The sequence below is a fragment of the Sturnira hondurensis genome, unplaced genomic scaffold (genome assembly GCF_014824575.4).
Source record: "Sturnira hondurensis isolate 20B ecotype Veracruz unplaced genomic scaffold, ASM1482457v3 Scaffold0019234, whole genome shotgun sequence".
Classification (NCBI taxonomy): Eukaryota; Metazoa; Chordata; class Mammalia; order Chiroptera; family Phyllostomidae; genus Sturnira; species Sturnira hondurensis.
In genome coordinates, this window is record NW_028091865.1 from 3,088,634 (window position 1) to 3,108,059 (window position 19,426).

Genomic DNA, 19,426 nt, shown 5'->3' on the forward strand with positions numbered 1-19,426 from the left:
TGATTGGTGTAAATGAGTGATATTGTGCCACAAAATAATTTCTGCAGAAATCATGGCATGATGAATATAAAAACACCAAAATCAGTAAATCAGCTTAATATGTTAGAAATCATAAAAATCATCATTGGAGGAAAGGCTGTATTGGGTTCTCGGGTCAATTCAACAGAAGTGTACCATGTGCCAAATCTCAAACATAGCAGCCTTTGCCATGAGCTAGGGTCTGGGTGGGAATCTCTTCCTGCTCCTGTCTATATACACAAGTGCAACACTGATATAACACCCCCGAAAGGAGTTTTCCATCACCACCATCATCACCATCACCATCGTAATCACCATCACCACCATCATCACCATCGTTATCACCATCAGCAGCAGCAACACCATCAATACCATCATGAACACCATCATCACCATCATCACTATCATCGTCACCATCATTACCATCGTCATCACCATCAGCAGCAGCATTATCATCATCTACACCATCATCACCATCATCACCATCATCATCACCATCATCACCATCAGCAGCAGCAACACCATCAATACCATCGTCTACACCATCATCACCATCATCGTCACCATCATTACCATCGTCATCACCATCAGCAGCAGCACCACCATCATCTACACCATCATCACCATCACCACCATCATTGCCATCACCATCATCACCATCACCAAGACCATTATCACCATCGTTATCACCATCAGCAGTAGCAGCACCATCAATACCATCATGAACACCACCACCACCACCATCCTCATCACCATCACCAACATCACTGCCACCACCACTATCATCACCATCAGCACCATCAGCACCATCATCACCATGGCATAGCAGAGCACTTAATCAGTAACGGGGGTTGCAGGGCTACCATCCCTCACCCGCCACCAGGCGCATGACTTGCTCATCCCACTTAGTCCTCCTGGGTCCCACAACCATTACTATCTGCATTTTACAAAGGGGGAAACAGAAGCTCAGGGACATCGTAGCATCTCCAAAATCACTAACAAGTAAGACTGTGGGCCACCAGGGTGGCCAGTGATTTTCCAAGGACCACCCATACGTCAGGGGAAAGAAAAACCACTGAGTCTGTGGCTCTCAACTCCCCTCCCTCTTAGGGTCACCTCGGAGAGTCTGTATTTCCTAATGTAGCAAGGGCACAGCAGGGGGTAAAACTGCATAGATAGGTATATCCACATATGTGTGCATGTGGGTATATATGCACATACATGCAAGTATATATGCAAGTTTTTACATATGCACATCAAAAAGCAGGTGTATTCCGGGAATGCTCATACAAACAAGAAACACTAAAATAGAGCATATACTATGGATCTTCAAGGATATAAATATAATTTTTTACACATTCAGGTAGAAAAAGCAAGTTGATTATGACTGAGACTATATATGGTTTCCCTCGAATTTGTTTCTCTCTACAAAATTTAATGTGTGAAACCAATAGAGCAATGGCTACGTAATAAGAAGAAAAATGAAAAATGTATGTAAATATAGAAAATCAGCTAAGGTGTTCTTCAAAAATAGGGGACAGAAATAATCTCAAAGACATAAAGACAGAGAAAATACATAGTGTACATAAATATAATATATACTAACATATATAAAGTAAATCTATGTGAAAATCAGAGAAGTAGTTGTTGAAATGCATGTTTGATAGAAATATTCTCAAACACATAAAGACTCAGAGAATGGAAGCGCTCACGAGCGCTTCTTGCACTATCATGCAATGACACAACCCAGGCATTCCAGAGGTAAATAAAAAGTAAGAATTGATGGGCTAATACCATATTAAGTATGCAATGAAAATAAAGCATATATGTTGGAAACTGCCCTGCCTAGTTTCAGAACCTGTAACCCCCCCCCCCCCCATGGCTAAGGCTGAGTAAAGAGACCTGGGGACCATAAGCCACTTAGGAGACAAAGCTTATCTCCCTGGCAGGGGCACTGCCTCTGCCCCCTTTTACTTCACCCCGCTTGGCCCCAGCAGATGACCAGTTACCAGTGATGGGTAAGATTCCTCAAGGGAGGGACGACCTAAGACAGGCACAGTCTATAAAGCAAGGGGGTGATGGATCCCCACCCCTCGGCTTTGACAGAGCCTGAGTCCTCATTCCGTCGGCAAGAAGTCTCCTTATATCTTGGCTGCCTTACTTCCCCTGCCTGACTGAAGCCTGAAACAATGACGGAGGGGGGTGCAGCCCTGGGCAGGAATGGGCGGGCTCCCTGGGGTGATCAGGCCAAAGAAAGAATGCATAAAATCCTGTGAAACCTGCTTTTCTAAGAATGCCCTCAATTTTCTGATAAGCATGCAGCATAAAATGAGTTTGTTTCCCAAAGTTTTATAGCCCTTTCGCTCACTGACCCTGACTCAGAATAAGCCTTCACAGTTCTTTTATGTTATCTATTGTTTGATCCTGACTGCCTGACAATGATTGATGAGCTTTACCTGGATTCCTGTGCAAATTGAACCCCATAAAAGCCCATTGAGGAAAAGGCTCTTGGCCTTTCTCCTTTGAGAGATTGGTCACCTTTCTTCCCCAAGCAGATCATGTCTTGGTACACTTATTCTCATCCATGGTGGCCAGGGGGGCTCTGCAGGTGGACCCCCCACACACACATACACACACATATACTTCTATAAGAAAAAAATTCTGAGCCATTCACCTGGAATTTGGGTATAGCAGCAGACAAAGTTTGTCACAGACAAGTTCAAAGAAAATGATATTTTGGACTCCTTTTCAAAAATAAAGATATGATCAAATTTCAAAAGCCACGCACAAAGAAATTGGCATAAATGATTAATCACTTTGCCACTCACATAAATAAAAAGCTGAAATTGAATAAGGTAGGAATTACTGTTCAGGAAGAGAATGTGGTGTCTTGAAACTAAAAATTAAATGATTTTAAAAACATTGGTAGGTTGAAGTAGTGGCGGAAGAAACACATTGGAGGGACTGACTTTGAACTTAACTTTAGGACATGAGTAAATAATGAAACAAACATGAAATTTCAAACATTCCTATTTCAACCTCATAGTATTTTCCATATCCTTCCCCCGTTAAAATTTGGGGGGTTTCTCTTTCTCCTGTTACATGCCTGTGATGTTAAACTTCCATTACAATTAAACCTAGCTTGCGTACAGAAATGTCTGCCGAGTGGTAAGTACCCTGGGGTCCCCAAGGATGTCCCCCCCATTTCAGTAATTTCCCAGCGGGTCTCACAGCACCGAGCACAAAGCTGTGCTCACAGCTGTCATTTCCTACAGCACGAACGTGCTATGTTATCAGGAGGGGAAAGGTGGGTGGGGAGATGCGCAGGGGGAACCCAGGGCAGCCGCAGAGAGTCGGCGCCCAGTGGAGCCCCCACGTGTGCCGGGTTCTTCCAGCCACGAGCTGGGGTGCCGTCCACCAGGAGGCTTCAGAGACACACAATGAGCAGAGTTGCTACCAGGGGCTGCTCACAGACGCCCCTTCTGCCTCCCAAATGCCAGACTCCCAGGAGAAGAGCAGGAGTCCAGCAGACACAGGGCAAGGAATGTTTTGGGGTCCTCCCGAAATCTAACTTTCCAGACGACCGCCGAGGGCCCACCCTTGAACTGCTTCTAAGCACGGCAGTCTTAGGTTGCGATGGTAGCTCTCGTGCCCAGGTACCCGTGGCTATTCCGGGTCCAGAATTGGAAGGAACGGTTGGCTTCCACTCTCCTGTGTCGTTTGTTAGAGTTTTTAAACGTGTACAGATCATGCGTACACATTAAAAATAATGTGTCTTTTATTTAAAAAGAAAGACATGATACTATTTTAAATAAATCAAAATTGCCAGCTGGATCCACTCAAAGGCAGCATCTAAATGCTGAGTAAGCATGAAATTGGAGAAAAAGCATTCTCCGTTCAAATGTTCCCAACTTATGCTTGGAAAAGCAATTATAATCTGCTTGGAAACTCAGTGACACGTACTAATTTATTAGATGTGATTACACTTAGCTCGGTTCCCAGGCAAATGGAAGACCTTTTTTTTTTTTTTAAGAGAGAGAGGGGGGCATTGAGGGAAAAAAAGAGAGGAGAACATCACAATGAGAGAGGAACATTCCTCTGTGGCCTCCTGTATGCACCCTGAGTGGGGACTGAACCGGCAACCCGGGAATGTGCCCTGACTAGGAATTGAACCGGGGACCTTCCACTTTGCAGAACGATGCCCGACCCACGGAGCCACACCGGCCAACACTCGCTTTTGAGACCCGTTTCCATCTCTTTATTTTCCATCATTATCAGAATGGCATGTTTTCTGTCTATAGAGTATTATGGAAGAAAGCCCAAGGACCTCACAGGATTAGTAGGCAACTGAAAGTGTGGGCCTGACGGGGAACCCCAATGCCAGAGGGGGACACCCAGAGACCATCAAGGGTGGTCGTTGGCCCTGTAGGGTTCACACATCCCCATTGGACATGCAGATGCGCGCCCACACCGACTGAGCCTGAAGCCACGTTTTAGCAGGATCCCAGCGATCTGTGCACGGGACGAACCCGGACAGAGCTATTTGCATCCTGCATGGCCTCTGTAGAAGGAAGAGCCCCCCACCCACCACCACCACTGCCTGTGCACTGAGGGGGACTCATCCCTAGAAATCTGGGCTTGTTATGCAATGCAGCCCCCCCACACACACACACTGCAGACAAGATTCTTTGCACCTGTGGCAGCCACGCCATCCCAGGAAAGAAGGACGCAAACCTCACTTCGTCAGAACGAGAGCCCCTGATCTGCCTGCTGTCCCACTCGGGTGAGCTTAGAGAAGGAGCTGAGCCTTCTAGAAGGAGCCGTGTGCATTTGGTCTGCACGTCTTCCCGTATAGTTTACATACAGACTCCAATTGGCTCTCTAGGAGCCGTCCGACAGGGGCTGCTGGTCACGCCCACACTACAAAACCCTCCGGGCCGCTCTACGTGCCGTTCCCACGGACGGGTCCCAGAATTCCAGCATGGCGGCCTCCATCCAAACAGCCCCCATTTACCTAATGTGCACTGTGACCGAGGGCCATCTTTGTTTCTCAAAGGCAGTAAATGACGCTGCCCTTCCCAAACTCCTCTCAGACAAGATAGCTCTTTACTCATGCCATCCCAGCCACTTATAAATTTCCAAAACTCATCAACTGCCCCCCCCCCCCCGGCTGCGTCTCCTAGAATACTCTCCTCCTCAGAGGCAGACAGAAATTCAGTGAAAATGGAGCCTCGCTATTAAAGACGGAAAAAGGGAAAGCCTGCACACCATGGAGAACATTCTCTATCCAGCCCGTAAATGATCGCACAACCTCACAAAGGCCTTTGATGCCCTGGATACCTTCAGGAGCTAGTCTCCAAGACTTTGACATTTGACATAAGGACATAAAATGGGATGGAATGAGGATCATCTCCTCTGTAAGATGACTGGCAAAGGACGTCTCCTAACAGCGATCCCACGTCACGAGCATTCTTGAAGCCTTTGCATGCCATGACTGCCGTAAACCCCGAGTGAAAAGGGAAATTTGGATTAAAAAAAAAGGGCACTCGCCACCGACACCCAAGCATCACCGTCACCACGGGCAAGCTCGGCTTCACGGCCACGTAGACTTTGCACGCATTCTTCATCCACAAGGCGATGACCCATCGTATTCGGTCTGTCTCAGTGAATGACGCGCCCTGAAAATGCGCAGACACGTACCTCAAGACAAGAGCGAAGCCAGCCAACGACAATGGGCCATGGAGACATACCAGCGATCAAAGAAGCACACTGAACATCGAGACGGGAGCTCATGGAGCACCGAGCGACGTCGCTTGGCAAAGTCGCTCACGTGAGCTGGGCTCTGTGCTCCCCTCGCTTCGAGGGGTCCCTCCCACTTCCGGCTAGAGCAGGTCACACTTTGCACACGAGTCCTACTGCAGCAAACCAGATGGGGTCCCGATGGCCTCACAGTGATCACAGAGGGTGCGGCCATCTCCCTTGGGATGTCCAGGGACCAAGGTTTCAAACGGCCTTCCGGGATAGCTCCCCGCTCAGGGACCAGCCATAATCGCACCAGCCCACAGCCACTGATGTTAAGTAACAACAATGGGTTTATAGAGGAAATACCATGGCCCTGCTTGCTCGCCAAGACTCTACAGTGGNGGCAAAGTCGCTCACGTGAGCTGGGCTCTGTGCTCCCCGCGCTCCGAGGGGTCCCTCACACTTCCGGCTAGAGCAGGTCACACTTTGCACACGAGTCCTACTGTAGCAAACCAGATGGGGTCCCGACGGCCTCACAGTGATCACAGAGGGTGTGGCCATCTCCCTTGGGATGTCCAGGGACCAAGGTTTCAAACGGCCTTCCGGGATAGCTCCCCGCTCAGGGACCAGCCATAATCGCACCAGCCCACAGCCACTATATTAAGTAACAACAATGGGTTTATAGAGGAAATACCATGGCCCTGCTTGCTCGCCAAGACTCTACAGTGGTGTTTGTTCGTTCACGTAGATGCATGGTTTGTGTATAGACCAGATGGAACACGGCCCTGGCCGGGGAGCGCCATTGGCTAGAGCGTCGTTCTGATACACCAAGGCCGTGGGTTCAATCCCCGGTCAGGGCCCATACAAGAATCAACCAATGAAGGCATGTATCCATGGGTGGAACAACAAATCGATGTTTCTCTCTCTCTCTTTCTCTCTCTGTGTCATCACTAAATTTAAAAAATCTTTAAAAAGAGAATGGAATACAAAGTATTCCCTTCTCACCGGGGTGTGCTTTACCGACCATGGACAACAAGGCGCCGGCCTCCCTGCCCTGTCTCTGCCCTCAGTTCATTGGTGAACTAGGGGCCATTTTTTCACCTGTGAGCCCCTGCTCTGTTGGACGTGTCCAGGGGGCCTGCTTCACTTCTTCCCATTTGCTGTCTGCAGTACACACGCCCTGAGTGAGCCCCTCGGAGTCACGCCCTGGCGTGGTCACCTCCCTGTGTGCGTCTGTGTGTTGGTGGGTGGTGGTGGGCGGGGTGTCGTGCTTGCGACTGAGGCGATAGCCTTTTCTGTGTCTGCACGGCCACAGAAGCCACAGAAGGCCCAAGCATTGGTTTCCTTTGCATGGGCATTCACACACACACACACACACACACACACACACACACACACAGGAAACGCCCAGGCTGCAGAAGCGCTGCAGGCCCACTGCATCCCGGTCAGCGGCAGCCGCGCGCGCACAGGGGCGCGCAGGGATACAGGGACCCTGGCGCTGCTTACCTCGCAGAAGCTCTGGCACGGCTCCCTCCGCAGGTCCCGGGACTCCTTGCAGGGCTCCAGGCACTGCGGGCGGACAGCAAAGGCGGTCAGACAACAGGCATGAGAGACCCCCTGAGAGGCAAGAGCCCNCACTTCTTCCCATTTGCTGTCTGCAGTACACATGCCCTGAGTGAGCCCCTCGGAGTCACACCCTGGCGTGGTCACCTCCCTGTGTGCGTGTGTGTTGGTGGGGGGTGGGGTGTCATGCTTGCGACCGAGGCGATAGCCTTTTCCGTGTCTGTTTGCACGGCCACAGAAGGCCCAAGCATTGGTTTCCTTTGCATGGGCATTCACACACACATTCTCTCTCTCTCTCTCTCTCTCTCTCTCTCACACACACACACACACACGCGCGCGCGCGAAACGCCCAGGCTGCAGAAGCGCTGCAGGCCCACTGCATCCCGGTCAGCGGCAGCCCAGCCGCGCGCGCACAGGGGCGCGCAGGGATACAGGGACCCTGGCGCTGCTTACCTCGCAGAAGCTCTGGCACGGCTCCCTCCGCAGGTCCCGGGACTCCTTGCAGGGCTCCAGGCACTGCGGGCGGACAGCAAAGGCGGTCAGACAACAGGCATGAGAGACCCCCTGAGAGGCAAGAGCCCACTGTGCCCCGCCCCTGTTGGCCATGCCTCCTTCTCCCCAGCACAAGCTCGGCTGTGCACAGCGGGGTGCCGGGGCAGCCCCTTCGCTCGGAGCAGGCAGGGCAGGCTCAGAAATGTGCGTTTCAGCGCAGCTGAAGAGGCGCACAGTGGGGAGGGGGGCCCAGAGGACAAGGGGGGACGGCCACTCGCAGGCACTACAGGTTGCCTCAGAAATGCTTCTGTAAGGTGCCCGTCACACATGACTTTGCTTTTCTGACAACCTCTAAATCTAACTTGGTTTCCTGTTGGCAACAGAGAGACTGTTTCGTATACTGGCCTGTAAGTAACTGAGTAAAGATGCGTCGTATGAAGACATATATATATATATATATATATATATGCATATATATATATATGCGCATATGTATCTCTACACACACATTGTTGTTAACTTGCGCCTCTAGCTCCGTAAATCAAACAGTGTTCACATTCACCCAGTTTACTTCCTCTGTAAAAATGCACTGAATAAATCGGGTGTGACTTGCAGATGAAAGTTTGGGTAGATGCATTACTGTGGACAGATGCATTTTAATAAAAGATAATACATAAGATCCACTGTTCAATAACAATTATAACAACAAATAGCATTGTGGAAACAATAGAGTATATGTAAGCACATGTGTAACTATACAGTTTATTCCGATCTGTAGTACGTTATGTAAACAGAGCAAAATAAAAATAGATAGCAATCGGTAGGAGATAGCAGGTAGGCCTCACAGTTGAAAACGTTGCATTCGTAGGCACGGAGATTCGATTTGCAAAACCGGGTGGTAACGCAAGCTCGAGTCGGTAAAATGAATAGTCACGTCGAGTTTGCGGTCACTAAACATTGGCCCAGCCTGACACCCGTAAGGTCATCACCATCTACTTCACGTGCTTTCTGTCTCTCTCGTGATCCATTTCTCCACGAGGACCCCATGCCCAGTGAAATTCCAGACAGGTACCGTGTAGAATTCAGGACACACACTGACATGACTTTGCCAGTCTATGTCCGATGAACCTTCCTGGTTTTTAAAATAAAAAAAATGTAGTTTAACAGTAAACGGGAAAATCTAGGATGACACTTAATTTTCAGATATCTCTTGCCATTTTTAGTTAAAATGAATACCTGAAAACAAACCACCACACCTGTGCCATGGCCCATCCACTACGGCCATGCCACGGCGGGGGTGATGGATGGCCAGTAACAGGGGCATCTCCCGGAGGTCACGAGAAATGCCGATGTGTGGCCTGCTTCTAGCCGTACAGAGTCAGCATCCTCCAGATCGGGGCCCAGGAATCTTTTTTGGTTAAAGGTTTTATTTATTTTTAGAGACAGGGGAAGGGAGGGACAAAGAGAGGGGGAGAAACAGCAATGTGTGGTTGCCTCTCACACGCCCCCTACTGGGGGACCTGGCCCGCAACCCAGGCCTGTGCCCTGACTGGGCATCGAACCGGGGACCCTTTGCTTCCCAGGCCCGTGCTCACTCCACTGAGCCACACCAGCCAAGGCAAAGCCCATAAATCTTTTAGCAAGTCCTCCTAGAAGCTCCGATTATTACTAAACTTAAAAAGGAACCACCTTAGCCGGTAAGTCTTTTACAATATGTATGTGTATAGAATCATCACTCCTACAGTGTTCAATGTCACTTACATCCCACTAAAACCGGGGGCGGGGGGGGAATGAAAGAATTTGATGAAAACAGAGTCTGTAGCATCTCTTTTTGGTTTCATAAAAGTTCCCCGAAGAAACAACGTGTGTCCTATGAGAATATTTTAGATTGTATATTCTTTAATATGGCATATGAACAATTCCTTTTTAGTTCGTTGAATTTTTTAAAAAACGTGAGCTCATCACTGAGAGTTTTCCAAGACCTATCCAGGCTTAAGCCCCATTTATTGACGTGCCCCTCTCTTAAGCGGACCTATTTCATGAGCTCCTTAAAGAGTTCCTTTTTTTATTTTTATTTTTGTAGAAAAATGTCAATGCCTCGTCTACTTCGGCCGTTCCACCCTGAACGCGCCCGATCTCGTCTGAAGCATGCCGATGCCTTATCCGCGGGGTTCTCCTGAGGACATGGAGATGCTGGCTCCTGAGCCCCTGAAGTTGAGTGGCGTTTCACAAGCATGCCTGGCCCAATTCCTCCTTGAGACCGTTTGAAGTGAACAAAAGTCACATTCTAAGACACCCTGCGGTTCTGTTCCGCTGGAGACGTGAGCTTCGAAGCATCGAGACCGCTCCGCGAGAGCCGGGGCTGCATCCTGGACATGGGTGCAGCTCCTTTGCAGGGGAAGCCTGTCCTTTGATTCCGGAAAGATGCGGCACGCGTTTAGTCCGTATCAAAGCTGATCGGGGCAGGGCGGCTCTGCATGTCCCCAAGGACTCCCATCATTCCGTTTTCCGTCCGTGTGAAGGTGTCAATGACAGAAACACACTGGCACCCATGTAGAAGGCTGCGTTTTCACATCTGCACACACCCACGCACCAAAAAAGGCCCCGCACCTTCGGGATCGCCACCACAGCACATAGCCCTACCCACACTCCTGTCAGCCTGGAGAGCAAATACCTTCTTCAGAACAGGTCTCCCTCATGAAACCAGGTGTATTTCTGAGCCGCTAATGGAAGCGATACGTCACGTACCTCTCGGGTTCACCCACGAGCTGTCTTCCACATTGAGCCCTGGAGATGCAATGCATGGGCCGCCCTCTTTTAACTGCTTGCTTGCCTCGCTTGCGACAAGAGCAACTCATCAGCAGCGCCGAAGCTGCATCTCCAAGTGTCCTCAATGACAGCATGCATTTTTCCTCCAAGAGTCCTCTGTGAAAGCGGCCTGTCGAGAACGGCCGGACGTAGACAGCTGAGCACGTTTCGCAGGATAAACTTGCCAGAGCTCAATCTCGTTACACTGCTGCTGGCTAGGGACACGGTTTCTACAAACGCCAAAGAGGGGAGAAAATAATGACGGCCGTTTCTCTCTCACATCAGACAGGAGGAAAGCATTTCCTTTTCTCCAAGCGACAGTAATAATTTTTTTTGAAAAATGTTTCGCCAAAAGAGGCAGCTGGAAGCCTTCCGTAAGAGAAGGGAATGTAAGAGAAATAGTATGACTAGAGACGATCGCATTGGAATTTATGACGTATCACAGCTGTATGTGTCCTGGTCATATACAGCCTCAAACTACAAAGAAAAACAGTAATGAAAGGTAGCACTAGGAAGTGGTCTATTTTTATGTGTTTTTTAATCCTCACCTGAGGATATGTTTATTGATTTTAGAGAGAAGAAGGGAGAAACAGAGACAGAAACATCAATGTGAGGGAGAAATACTGATCGCCTGCCTCACAAACTCACCCGGACCAGGGATCAAACCTGCAACCTAGCGATGTGCCCCGACCGGGGCTCGAACTCACAACCTTTTGGTGAGGACCTGGGACAATGCTCCAACCCACTGAGCCATGCAGGCAGGGCGATACTAGCAGGTGGTCAAGGCTTTCAGGTTTCAAACCCTTTCCTCTCAACCTACTGCTTCAAAAACGCAATGAAGAAAAACTAGAAATTTCAGATGAATTCTTTTAAAAAGCAGGTTGAGCGAGCCCAGCACACACATTATCATTTGGAACACAGATGCCAATCATTTACTACACGTAGACAAACACTGACACGATCCCGAGCTTAGATGGTAACTTGGTACCCGTCTTCCATTTGAAAGGGCACAGTAATAAAAGCCGCTCACGCAATACTCCACCAGCATGTCGGACACAAGGGCCCTGAATCCTTGGGGCTCTCCCCGCCACATCTGCCGCATGCGGCAGCAACTGACTAAGTACCCGTGGGCTGCATTTACACATACACTGGCATCAGCTTGCAACACGCGCCTTGGGCTGGCACACTCAGACGCTTCCAGGGAACCAAGTAAACACCAACAGGCGTGAAGGGTGGGGTCGGGTTAAGAAACAGGGAGAACGGCAAACCCAGCTGCCCCGACGTCCAGAGAACTGCCCGGAACTGCCCGGCGCTCCAAACCTCACACCGTGGCCAGTGACACGGACTTCATGTACACCTGCCCGTTTTTCTGTGTGTTACACACCCTGAGTGGGTGTCTGATGATTGTGGTTTGTGGACAATGTAAGACGGTGGGTAAATTATTTGAATTGCTTGGTGGCTCTGAGTGGGCAGATGTGCTCGGTGAACCTCAGGCAAGGAGTTGAGACCCTGACGTGTGATACCTAAGGAGAGAGGCGCTGGCTTCTCGTAGGTAGGGGTCAGGGACGCTGCTGAAACACCCCTCGATGCCCAGGGTTCAGCTGCCTCCTGCCCCCCATGCCAAACTCCCTGGCCGCAAGTGTTCGTGGTGCTGAGGTTGAACATTTCTGGGTCAATCCCAGCAGAGATACATTGGTCATGATGACAGAGCTGGACTTGAGAAAACCACGTCCCCAAGGATGACCAGGAGAGGCCACTCAAGGGTGGCCTCTGACCGTGGAGCGATTTTGTCTGTTTTGGCTGCTTTCATCCTTCCCGGGCAGGAGTTGGATAGTATGAGTTCCCTGGTAACGTTAGCCAACAACAGTCCCATCGGCCCAAAGCAGATGGGTTTCCACGGACAACATCTGGGCGACAAGCAAATCTAGCCTAACCAGCTTCCTCCACCTCAGACGAATTGCCTCCTCGAAGCGGGTCTCGTCTCTGTTCCCCAAAGCAACGCCCTCCTACCGCGGGCCCGTTGCCGTGGTCCTTCCCTCGCGGCCCCTGCGTCGTCCCTCCACCCAGCTCCCCAGCTGCTCACACCATCTGTTTCTGACCGTTGCTGCCCACACGGCACGCATCACTCTCTCCTCTCTGTAACCACGTAGCCTCGTTCGCAGTACCCCCAAGAGCCGTTGCCTGTTCTTTGGGACCAGTATGTGGCGTCCCTGCGTGACAAGGAAGCCACAGCCCTAGCTGCCGTGTGCCTAGTCTACGACAGGGAAGATCACTCAGCCTATTAGCAGGTTCGAATAGGAGCGCACCCTCGTTCGTGCTGACTCGGTAAGACACCACCGAACAGGAGCAGCAGAGAGCGGGAAGCAGTGCAGAGGCATAGAGCGCCTTTAGAATGACATGCGCGTGGACCCTTTAGAACAAACACCCACGGGGGTGTGTCAAGCTAGGCACTGCTGTTCTTCCTTGCGAGGGACAGCAAGCGGCCACTTAGGGAGGCCGGGGACACAAAGCCAGCGGCTCCAGGGAGCCTGCAAGAGTCTGGGACTGAGACGGGGCCGTGCTTTGGCCCGGCCAAGGGATTCCCTTTCATGACGAAGCCCTGCACCCTCTTTCTCTGCCACAAGCCTACGAGGGCTGAGTGAGGTGGAACCCAGAAAGGGCTTTGCACGCCTACGAGATTACTAAATATTATGATCCCAGAGAGGGCTCAGCCCCAGAACTCCCAGGTGTGGCGGATTCCGGGTATTGGGGTGATCACCGCCGATGAGACGGGCATTCTGCGTCACAGCGGCACAATTCTTCGAGGCAAAGGACGAACACAGAAGGAAATTGTTGGTCATGGCTTAGCTGACCTACCCTCGGGACAAGCTTCCCACACGTTCATAAAAGAACCACACAAAAGTGACAGTACCCGAAGAGCAAGCAGAATAAATTCTGAAGCCCCAAAGCTTCCTTCAACATTCAAATGTTTCCCTCCGTCCAGTATTCAAGGAACTGGAACCGAAACTCCATTTCGCCAAGAGAACAGAAGCCACGGTAAACCAGAGCAACCGGCATTCCATATATTTCAGCCTGTTGGAATTCACGACTGCTACATCGACAAGTACGAGTTTGCATTCCCGACGGGCCAAGTCCTGACTTCGCCACCGACATGGGGGGGGAAGGATGCGTTCTGCTGAGGGGGTTTATGATCGCCACGGGGGAGATGTATCTCAGTACGTGAGTCTGCAGCAGTGAGACATAAAATAAAGGGGAGGAGAAAATGCCCCGTGAGAACCAAGGATGTGACGTGTGTTTCCGCCTGGGGTCGTGGGAGAGAGCGTCGGAGAACTGAGGATCCATGACTTGGCTCATAAGCCTGGTTGGAACTTGGACGGTAACTATACCTGCCTCTGGGGCCTGGGCAACACTGTGGTCGCCTGGGGCAGTGGGGAGTGCACTGTGAAAGAGCCACCGACCATCTCAGAGCACAAACTGCCGGCCCCAACGTCTGTGTAAGCCGACACGTGCGTTCCAATGGCCTAGAGACGTGAGGTACCGCCACAAACGAAACCAGAGCTGAAGGTTTACGACGTCTTCAAAATCTTCTCTGGACCCTAGTGCCAGTGTGGCGTTTGGGTCGGGGGAGACGAGGGGAGATGGGGACCGGAAACATGAACCCGTGAAAGCCCACGCAGGCCCGTGAGCCATGGACGTGGCTCTTGGTTTGCTCGGAAAGACGAGAATGGGGGAGAGACGAGAGTGAGAGAAAACTGCAAAATTTCTGACCCCGGTGGGCAGGGGTCTGGTGGTGTCCGTAAGAGGGGACGCGTGGGAGGAACACACCTGGGGAAAGATGTGGACGTGGGTTTGAGCTGCTGAGTTTGAAGTGTCTGGTGGATTTAGAGGAAGGAGTCCCCGGCGACCTACAGAGCTGTGGCGGAGAAAGGTCGGTGCGAGCAAGGTCATTTACAGCTTCCTCTTTTCTTCCTCTCGGCACCCCTCACTCATCCACTCACCCTTTCTTCCTATAACCACGTGCTGAATTCTAGGACCGCACTGTGTTCACAAGTGATGGGTTCCCCTCGTCTACGCACTGCACACACACGCGCGCACACACATACACACCTGTCCTCGAGTTCTTCACAGTCTGGAAAGGTCAAAAAGGCATGTTCATTTCTGAGCAGACGCCCAGAACACCGAAGGGATTATCAAAAGAACGTGTCTGTCTCACTCGTAGTGACAACGGCGTGGTGACGGAAAGAGGAAAGGGGGGTGGGAGCTGGGTGGCGGCGGGCAAAGGCGGAACAGGCCACGGGGGCGTCGACGACAGTGTCGACAATGAAAGCAAAGGAGAAAAGCCCAGAATACTCGTCCGGCAGGAAGCGTAGCACACGCAAAGATGGCAGCGTGGAGAAGGTAGGGAGCGGGCATATGCAAGACAGAAAAGAGCCAGAAGGAGGAGATGAGCGTTCGGGAGGACAACTTTTGGGTCTGTCTCCTTCCTTCTGGGTGTGTCCACAGATGAGAACAGTGACGCATGAGGAGGCGGGAACACGGTGAGGCGGGAACGCGCTGGCACTGGCCGGCAGAGAGACGGCCCGCCACATGGAAAGGCAGAATTTTAAGAGGCGCACGGAATCTTTGATGGCACGTCACCCAGCCTACATCTCCGAGATGTGCGGACACAAAGGCCTTCAAAGAAGCCACGGCTGGGTCGCGGGCTTCAGGTCCACGGCTGCGTCTGCGACGGGACGCTGGCCATCGACTCCACGGGTTGGCTCAGAGGAGGCAGCAATTTGGATGCACACACACAGGACAGGGGGCACGAGGAGCCCGTCCCGGTTTTTTATGGTGAGAAAGCCCCGATGTTGAGATGGGTGTGTGCCCCCGAGGTGCCATTCTGGGGACTGAAGGTGTGGAGCACTTCGGTGACTCAGGGGAGAGGCACGCAGACGGAAGCTTCGAGCCAGCGGGAGGGGCGGGCACAGCGGGAGGGGCGGGCACCCTTGGCGTCGCGACGACCTAGCACACCGTCCCGCACCCAGCACTTGCGGGGTACTTCTTCCTCTGTGTAAGCTGCATTTTAACCTGTCTGAACCACACATTTCGGAGACCTAACAGGGTGCGCATGACCAAGAGGACTCTTTTGAAATGAAATGTTTAATGTCAACACTTAAAAATGCCTGCCTGTCGTATCTGAGCAGTGAATTGGCTTCACACCCCTCCCCCCCACACACACTTTTTGTTAGTTATTTCCTATTTCTCTGATAGCTACCCTTTTTCTTTTCATTGAATGGGAAAGTCAAGTTTTTTTTAATTCCATTCTCACCAAGTATGTTGCAATAATTGTGTTAAAGGTGCGGAAGCTTTTGACACAATTCCAGCAACAACGGTCGGGTGCAGGGGCCTTATCCTGGTGCGTGTGGCCATGAGAGGGAATCGGGAGGGGAAACCTCGGACTCTCCACGCGTAGGACGCACAGTCACCTTTCACGCAACCGTGGCCTGTTGAACCACAGAGCCCGGATGTGAAGAATAAGCTTCGGACGCTACAAAATTATCCCAGTTTTTATGTCATATAGGTTATATCTCCAAAGCACGTATAGAATAACGGGATGAACAGAAATGACCAAAGGCCATTCCTGTTTTCTGAATTGATGGCAGCAAGTTTCTGGGGGGGAAATGTAGATCTCTGTGGTTTGTTGGGGGGTTTTGAAGATGGACGTGGCTTTTTGTGCTTCAGTGGGTTTCCTACAATATGTGCACCCACCCTAGTACCTTGAGGAAGCAGCATGGACTCTGTCCAGCTGTAAATCGGTACAGAAACCGTCGCAATCCTGTGTGTCGAGAAGAGCCCTGTGCCTTGGCAGAGCCGAGAACAGCGGGCAGACAGCCCGGAGGAGGGCGGTCCCCCTGTCCTCGGAGCCCAAACCACAGGCGGCCAGCGCGCCGACCCAGCACGACATTCCACAGCCCACACCGGCTTTCTCGGAACCGTGCGAGGGAGAACTAGTCTCTCACCTGGGTGTTCACCCAGAAATCGGGCCTGGAGGTCATCACAACTATTCTTTTACAATGAAGGGAACTCTGAGATCAAGAGTCACTGAAAGTCTTCGAAATAAACAAATCAACACACAAAACCAATTAAAATGGAAAACAATGAATAAAGGAGTTTTCTCGAAAAACGTGGATGGGAGAGAGAAACATCAATCGGCTGCCTCCTCCACGCACCCCAGCCAGGGATGGAACCTGCGACTGAGCCATGTGCCCTGGCCAGGAATCGAACCCCCAACCTTTGGGTATATGGGACAGGGCTCTAAGTGGCTGAGCCGCCTGGCCAGGGCAGAAAGCCGTGCTCCCAGCATGATTCTTTCTCACTTAACGCACACCACGGTGCACGTCACTAGCTCTCTGGAAACAGGCACGGAAGGCTGCCTCACGGCAGACAAAGCATGCGCCCTGAGGACCCAGGTGTCTGCTGCGGCCCTGCAGTGTAGTCCTAAAGTCTCACAGAAGGTCGCAGGGTGGCATCTCGGCGTTCAAAGATGTTAACCACACACGGAAGCCGGCAGGTGCCCGGTGGAGAGACCCGGCAGGTCCCAGCAGGGACCCCCCCACCCCGTGGGAGGCCCTGGGCAGAACCGGAACCGAGCTACAACAAAGCAGCACGCTGATCCGAACGAGGCGCTGGCGACAGGGGCTGACGGCACAGGAGACAACGTGACGGACCACTGAAGGGCGGAGAGCCGGGATGTCTGCAACTTGACTGTCGATGGTCGGGGGGTGGGGGACAATCCACAGTGACCCCTGAGTGGCATTACTCTGGGGTTGGGCATCACCCCACCAAGCGAGAGATCACAGGTTCGGTCCCCGGCCAGGGCCACACCCCTGGGTGGCCGGTTCCTTCCCCGGTCAGGTGCTCACGAGAGGCAGCCAATCAATGCGTCCCTCTCACACCGATGTTTCTCTCCCTCTCTCTCCCTCCTCGCCCAGTAAAAAGAAATCAATAAATTCCGTAGAAAATAAATAAAATGAACCATCATGAGTCCATCACAATAGTATACTATAACAATTATGTATAAGCACGTATAATTATCACTATAGTTGTTATTATTTAAAAATTATATATCTGTATGTATGCGTACATACAATTGTCATTATAGTTATATTGTTATTATATTATTGTTTTATATCTATCTAGTATATCGTTGTTACATTATGTTGTACTGAGCTATAAGTAACTATAAGTAACACAGCGTAGATTTGGGTCGGTGAGCAGAAATGGAAAGCCTGTCTGACACGCCATCTCCTTTGGCAAATACAGTGCACAGGGACCCAGAGGCGACCCTTCGGGACAGCCGGAAGGCACCCACGCGTCTGTGACAGGAAGCCGGCTCTACCCGGACTCCGTCAAAAGTCCTCGGGAAGCTCCGTGCCCGTTCCAGCGAATGTGTCTGAAGGGCTTGAGAACAAGTTAAAAATGAAACGTCCACAAAGTCATCGGAAAGTCACTTCAAAGCACAGCTTTTGTGCAGCAGGCCTCACTGCCAAGCCCCTGTGGAGACGCATCGATGGGCAGAAGATGAGGAAACGTCAGACAGCGGCTGTCGACGGGCATGCGAGGCAGCGTGGAGGCCCGGGGATGTGCGCCCTCGCACGGCGTGGACGGCGGGTCGGTCCATGGAGCAGTTGAACGGGACTCTGCCAGGCCTCATAAAGCTGTGTCTAGTAAGTGCAGTGAGCAGGTGGCCAGGCACAGGTCAGGAGGGCCACGGTTCCGTGTCCAGCCGTCCCGGGTGTCCCCGGTGAATCCCCCCTGGCTGGGTCATCGCCCCAGATACCCTGCCTCCTTGTCCTGGCCCCTCACTGTGAGACAGCGGGGGTCCCCCATGCCTGGGGCCCCCCAGGTCCTCCCTCCTTTGCACCCAGCAAACCCTTTGGATGACCNGCACACCCCCCCCCCCCGAAAATAGGACATGAGTCTGCCCTGCTGCTGCACAGTTAGAAAGCTCCGAGTAGCAGGCCCCGAACGGTGACTAGCCTCCAGCCGTATCTACATGCCCCGCCAAAGTCCAGAGGGAAATGGGACAATCCACCGTCCCATCGTCTGCCTTAGGGGTCTAGGAAGGGAGAACCTGCGGGTCTGGTTCCTGGGCTCCTGCCCGTGAATGTATGTTCACAACCCAGTCGCTCCATAAGGATGCCTCTGCTCGCACGACGAAGCTCCTACCCCACCGTGAAGCCTCAAGAGCCCCCTGCGAGACTGCCCTTCGTCAGAGAAAATAAACACTGAGCCTGCCGTCAGAGTGCTGCGAACACCCAGCCGTGGCCGCAGAAACGGTATCTCTCTGTGCCATGTGAAAGCCGGAATGCGTAACACACACGCACGCACGCACACATGCACCACATTTTCCTATCGGTTGCTTACAGGCGTGTGAGCTTTGGCAGACTGTCAGATCGACCCCTGGGCGACCCCCGGGGAATCGAAACGGCCCCACAAGGCTGTCAGAGCCATGCCTCGGGTTTCCGCAGAGAGCCATTGTGTGTCCTCGGAGCCCTGCATTCTCCCGAGAGCGGATTTTGCACGGCTCAGCGGGGACCGCCAGTCGCCCGCAGCCAGGCCCCGTCCCCCGGGGAAAGCCAGCGTGCCCCGGGCACAGCGGGCTCCTGACACCGCCGAGCCCCCAGGTTAAACAACACCTTGCCGGGCTGCACGCTGAATGGAGGTGAGGACCCCCCTCATTTCATGCTCCGCGGGAAAGGGTGTGCAGGTCTTGCGCTGACCCTTGTGTCTGAATGCATTTTTTTTTCCTGGCCCGTTT

General features: G+C 51.9%; 1 protein-coding gene across 1 annotated transcript in view; it reads right to left on the reverse strand.

Moving 5' to 3' along the window:
* The window catches only part of ANOS1 (anosmin 1), a 104,903-nt gene that overhangs the window by 36,829 nt on the left and 48,648 nt on the right, over positions 1–19,426 (reverse strand). Inside the window, exon 3 of the mRNA XM_037027715.1 lies at positions 7,777–7,839. Coding sequence (XP_036883610.1) covers positions 7,777–7,839 — 63 coding nt within the window. The remainder of the gene's footprint in view (positions 1–7,776; positions 7,840–19,426) is intronic.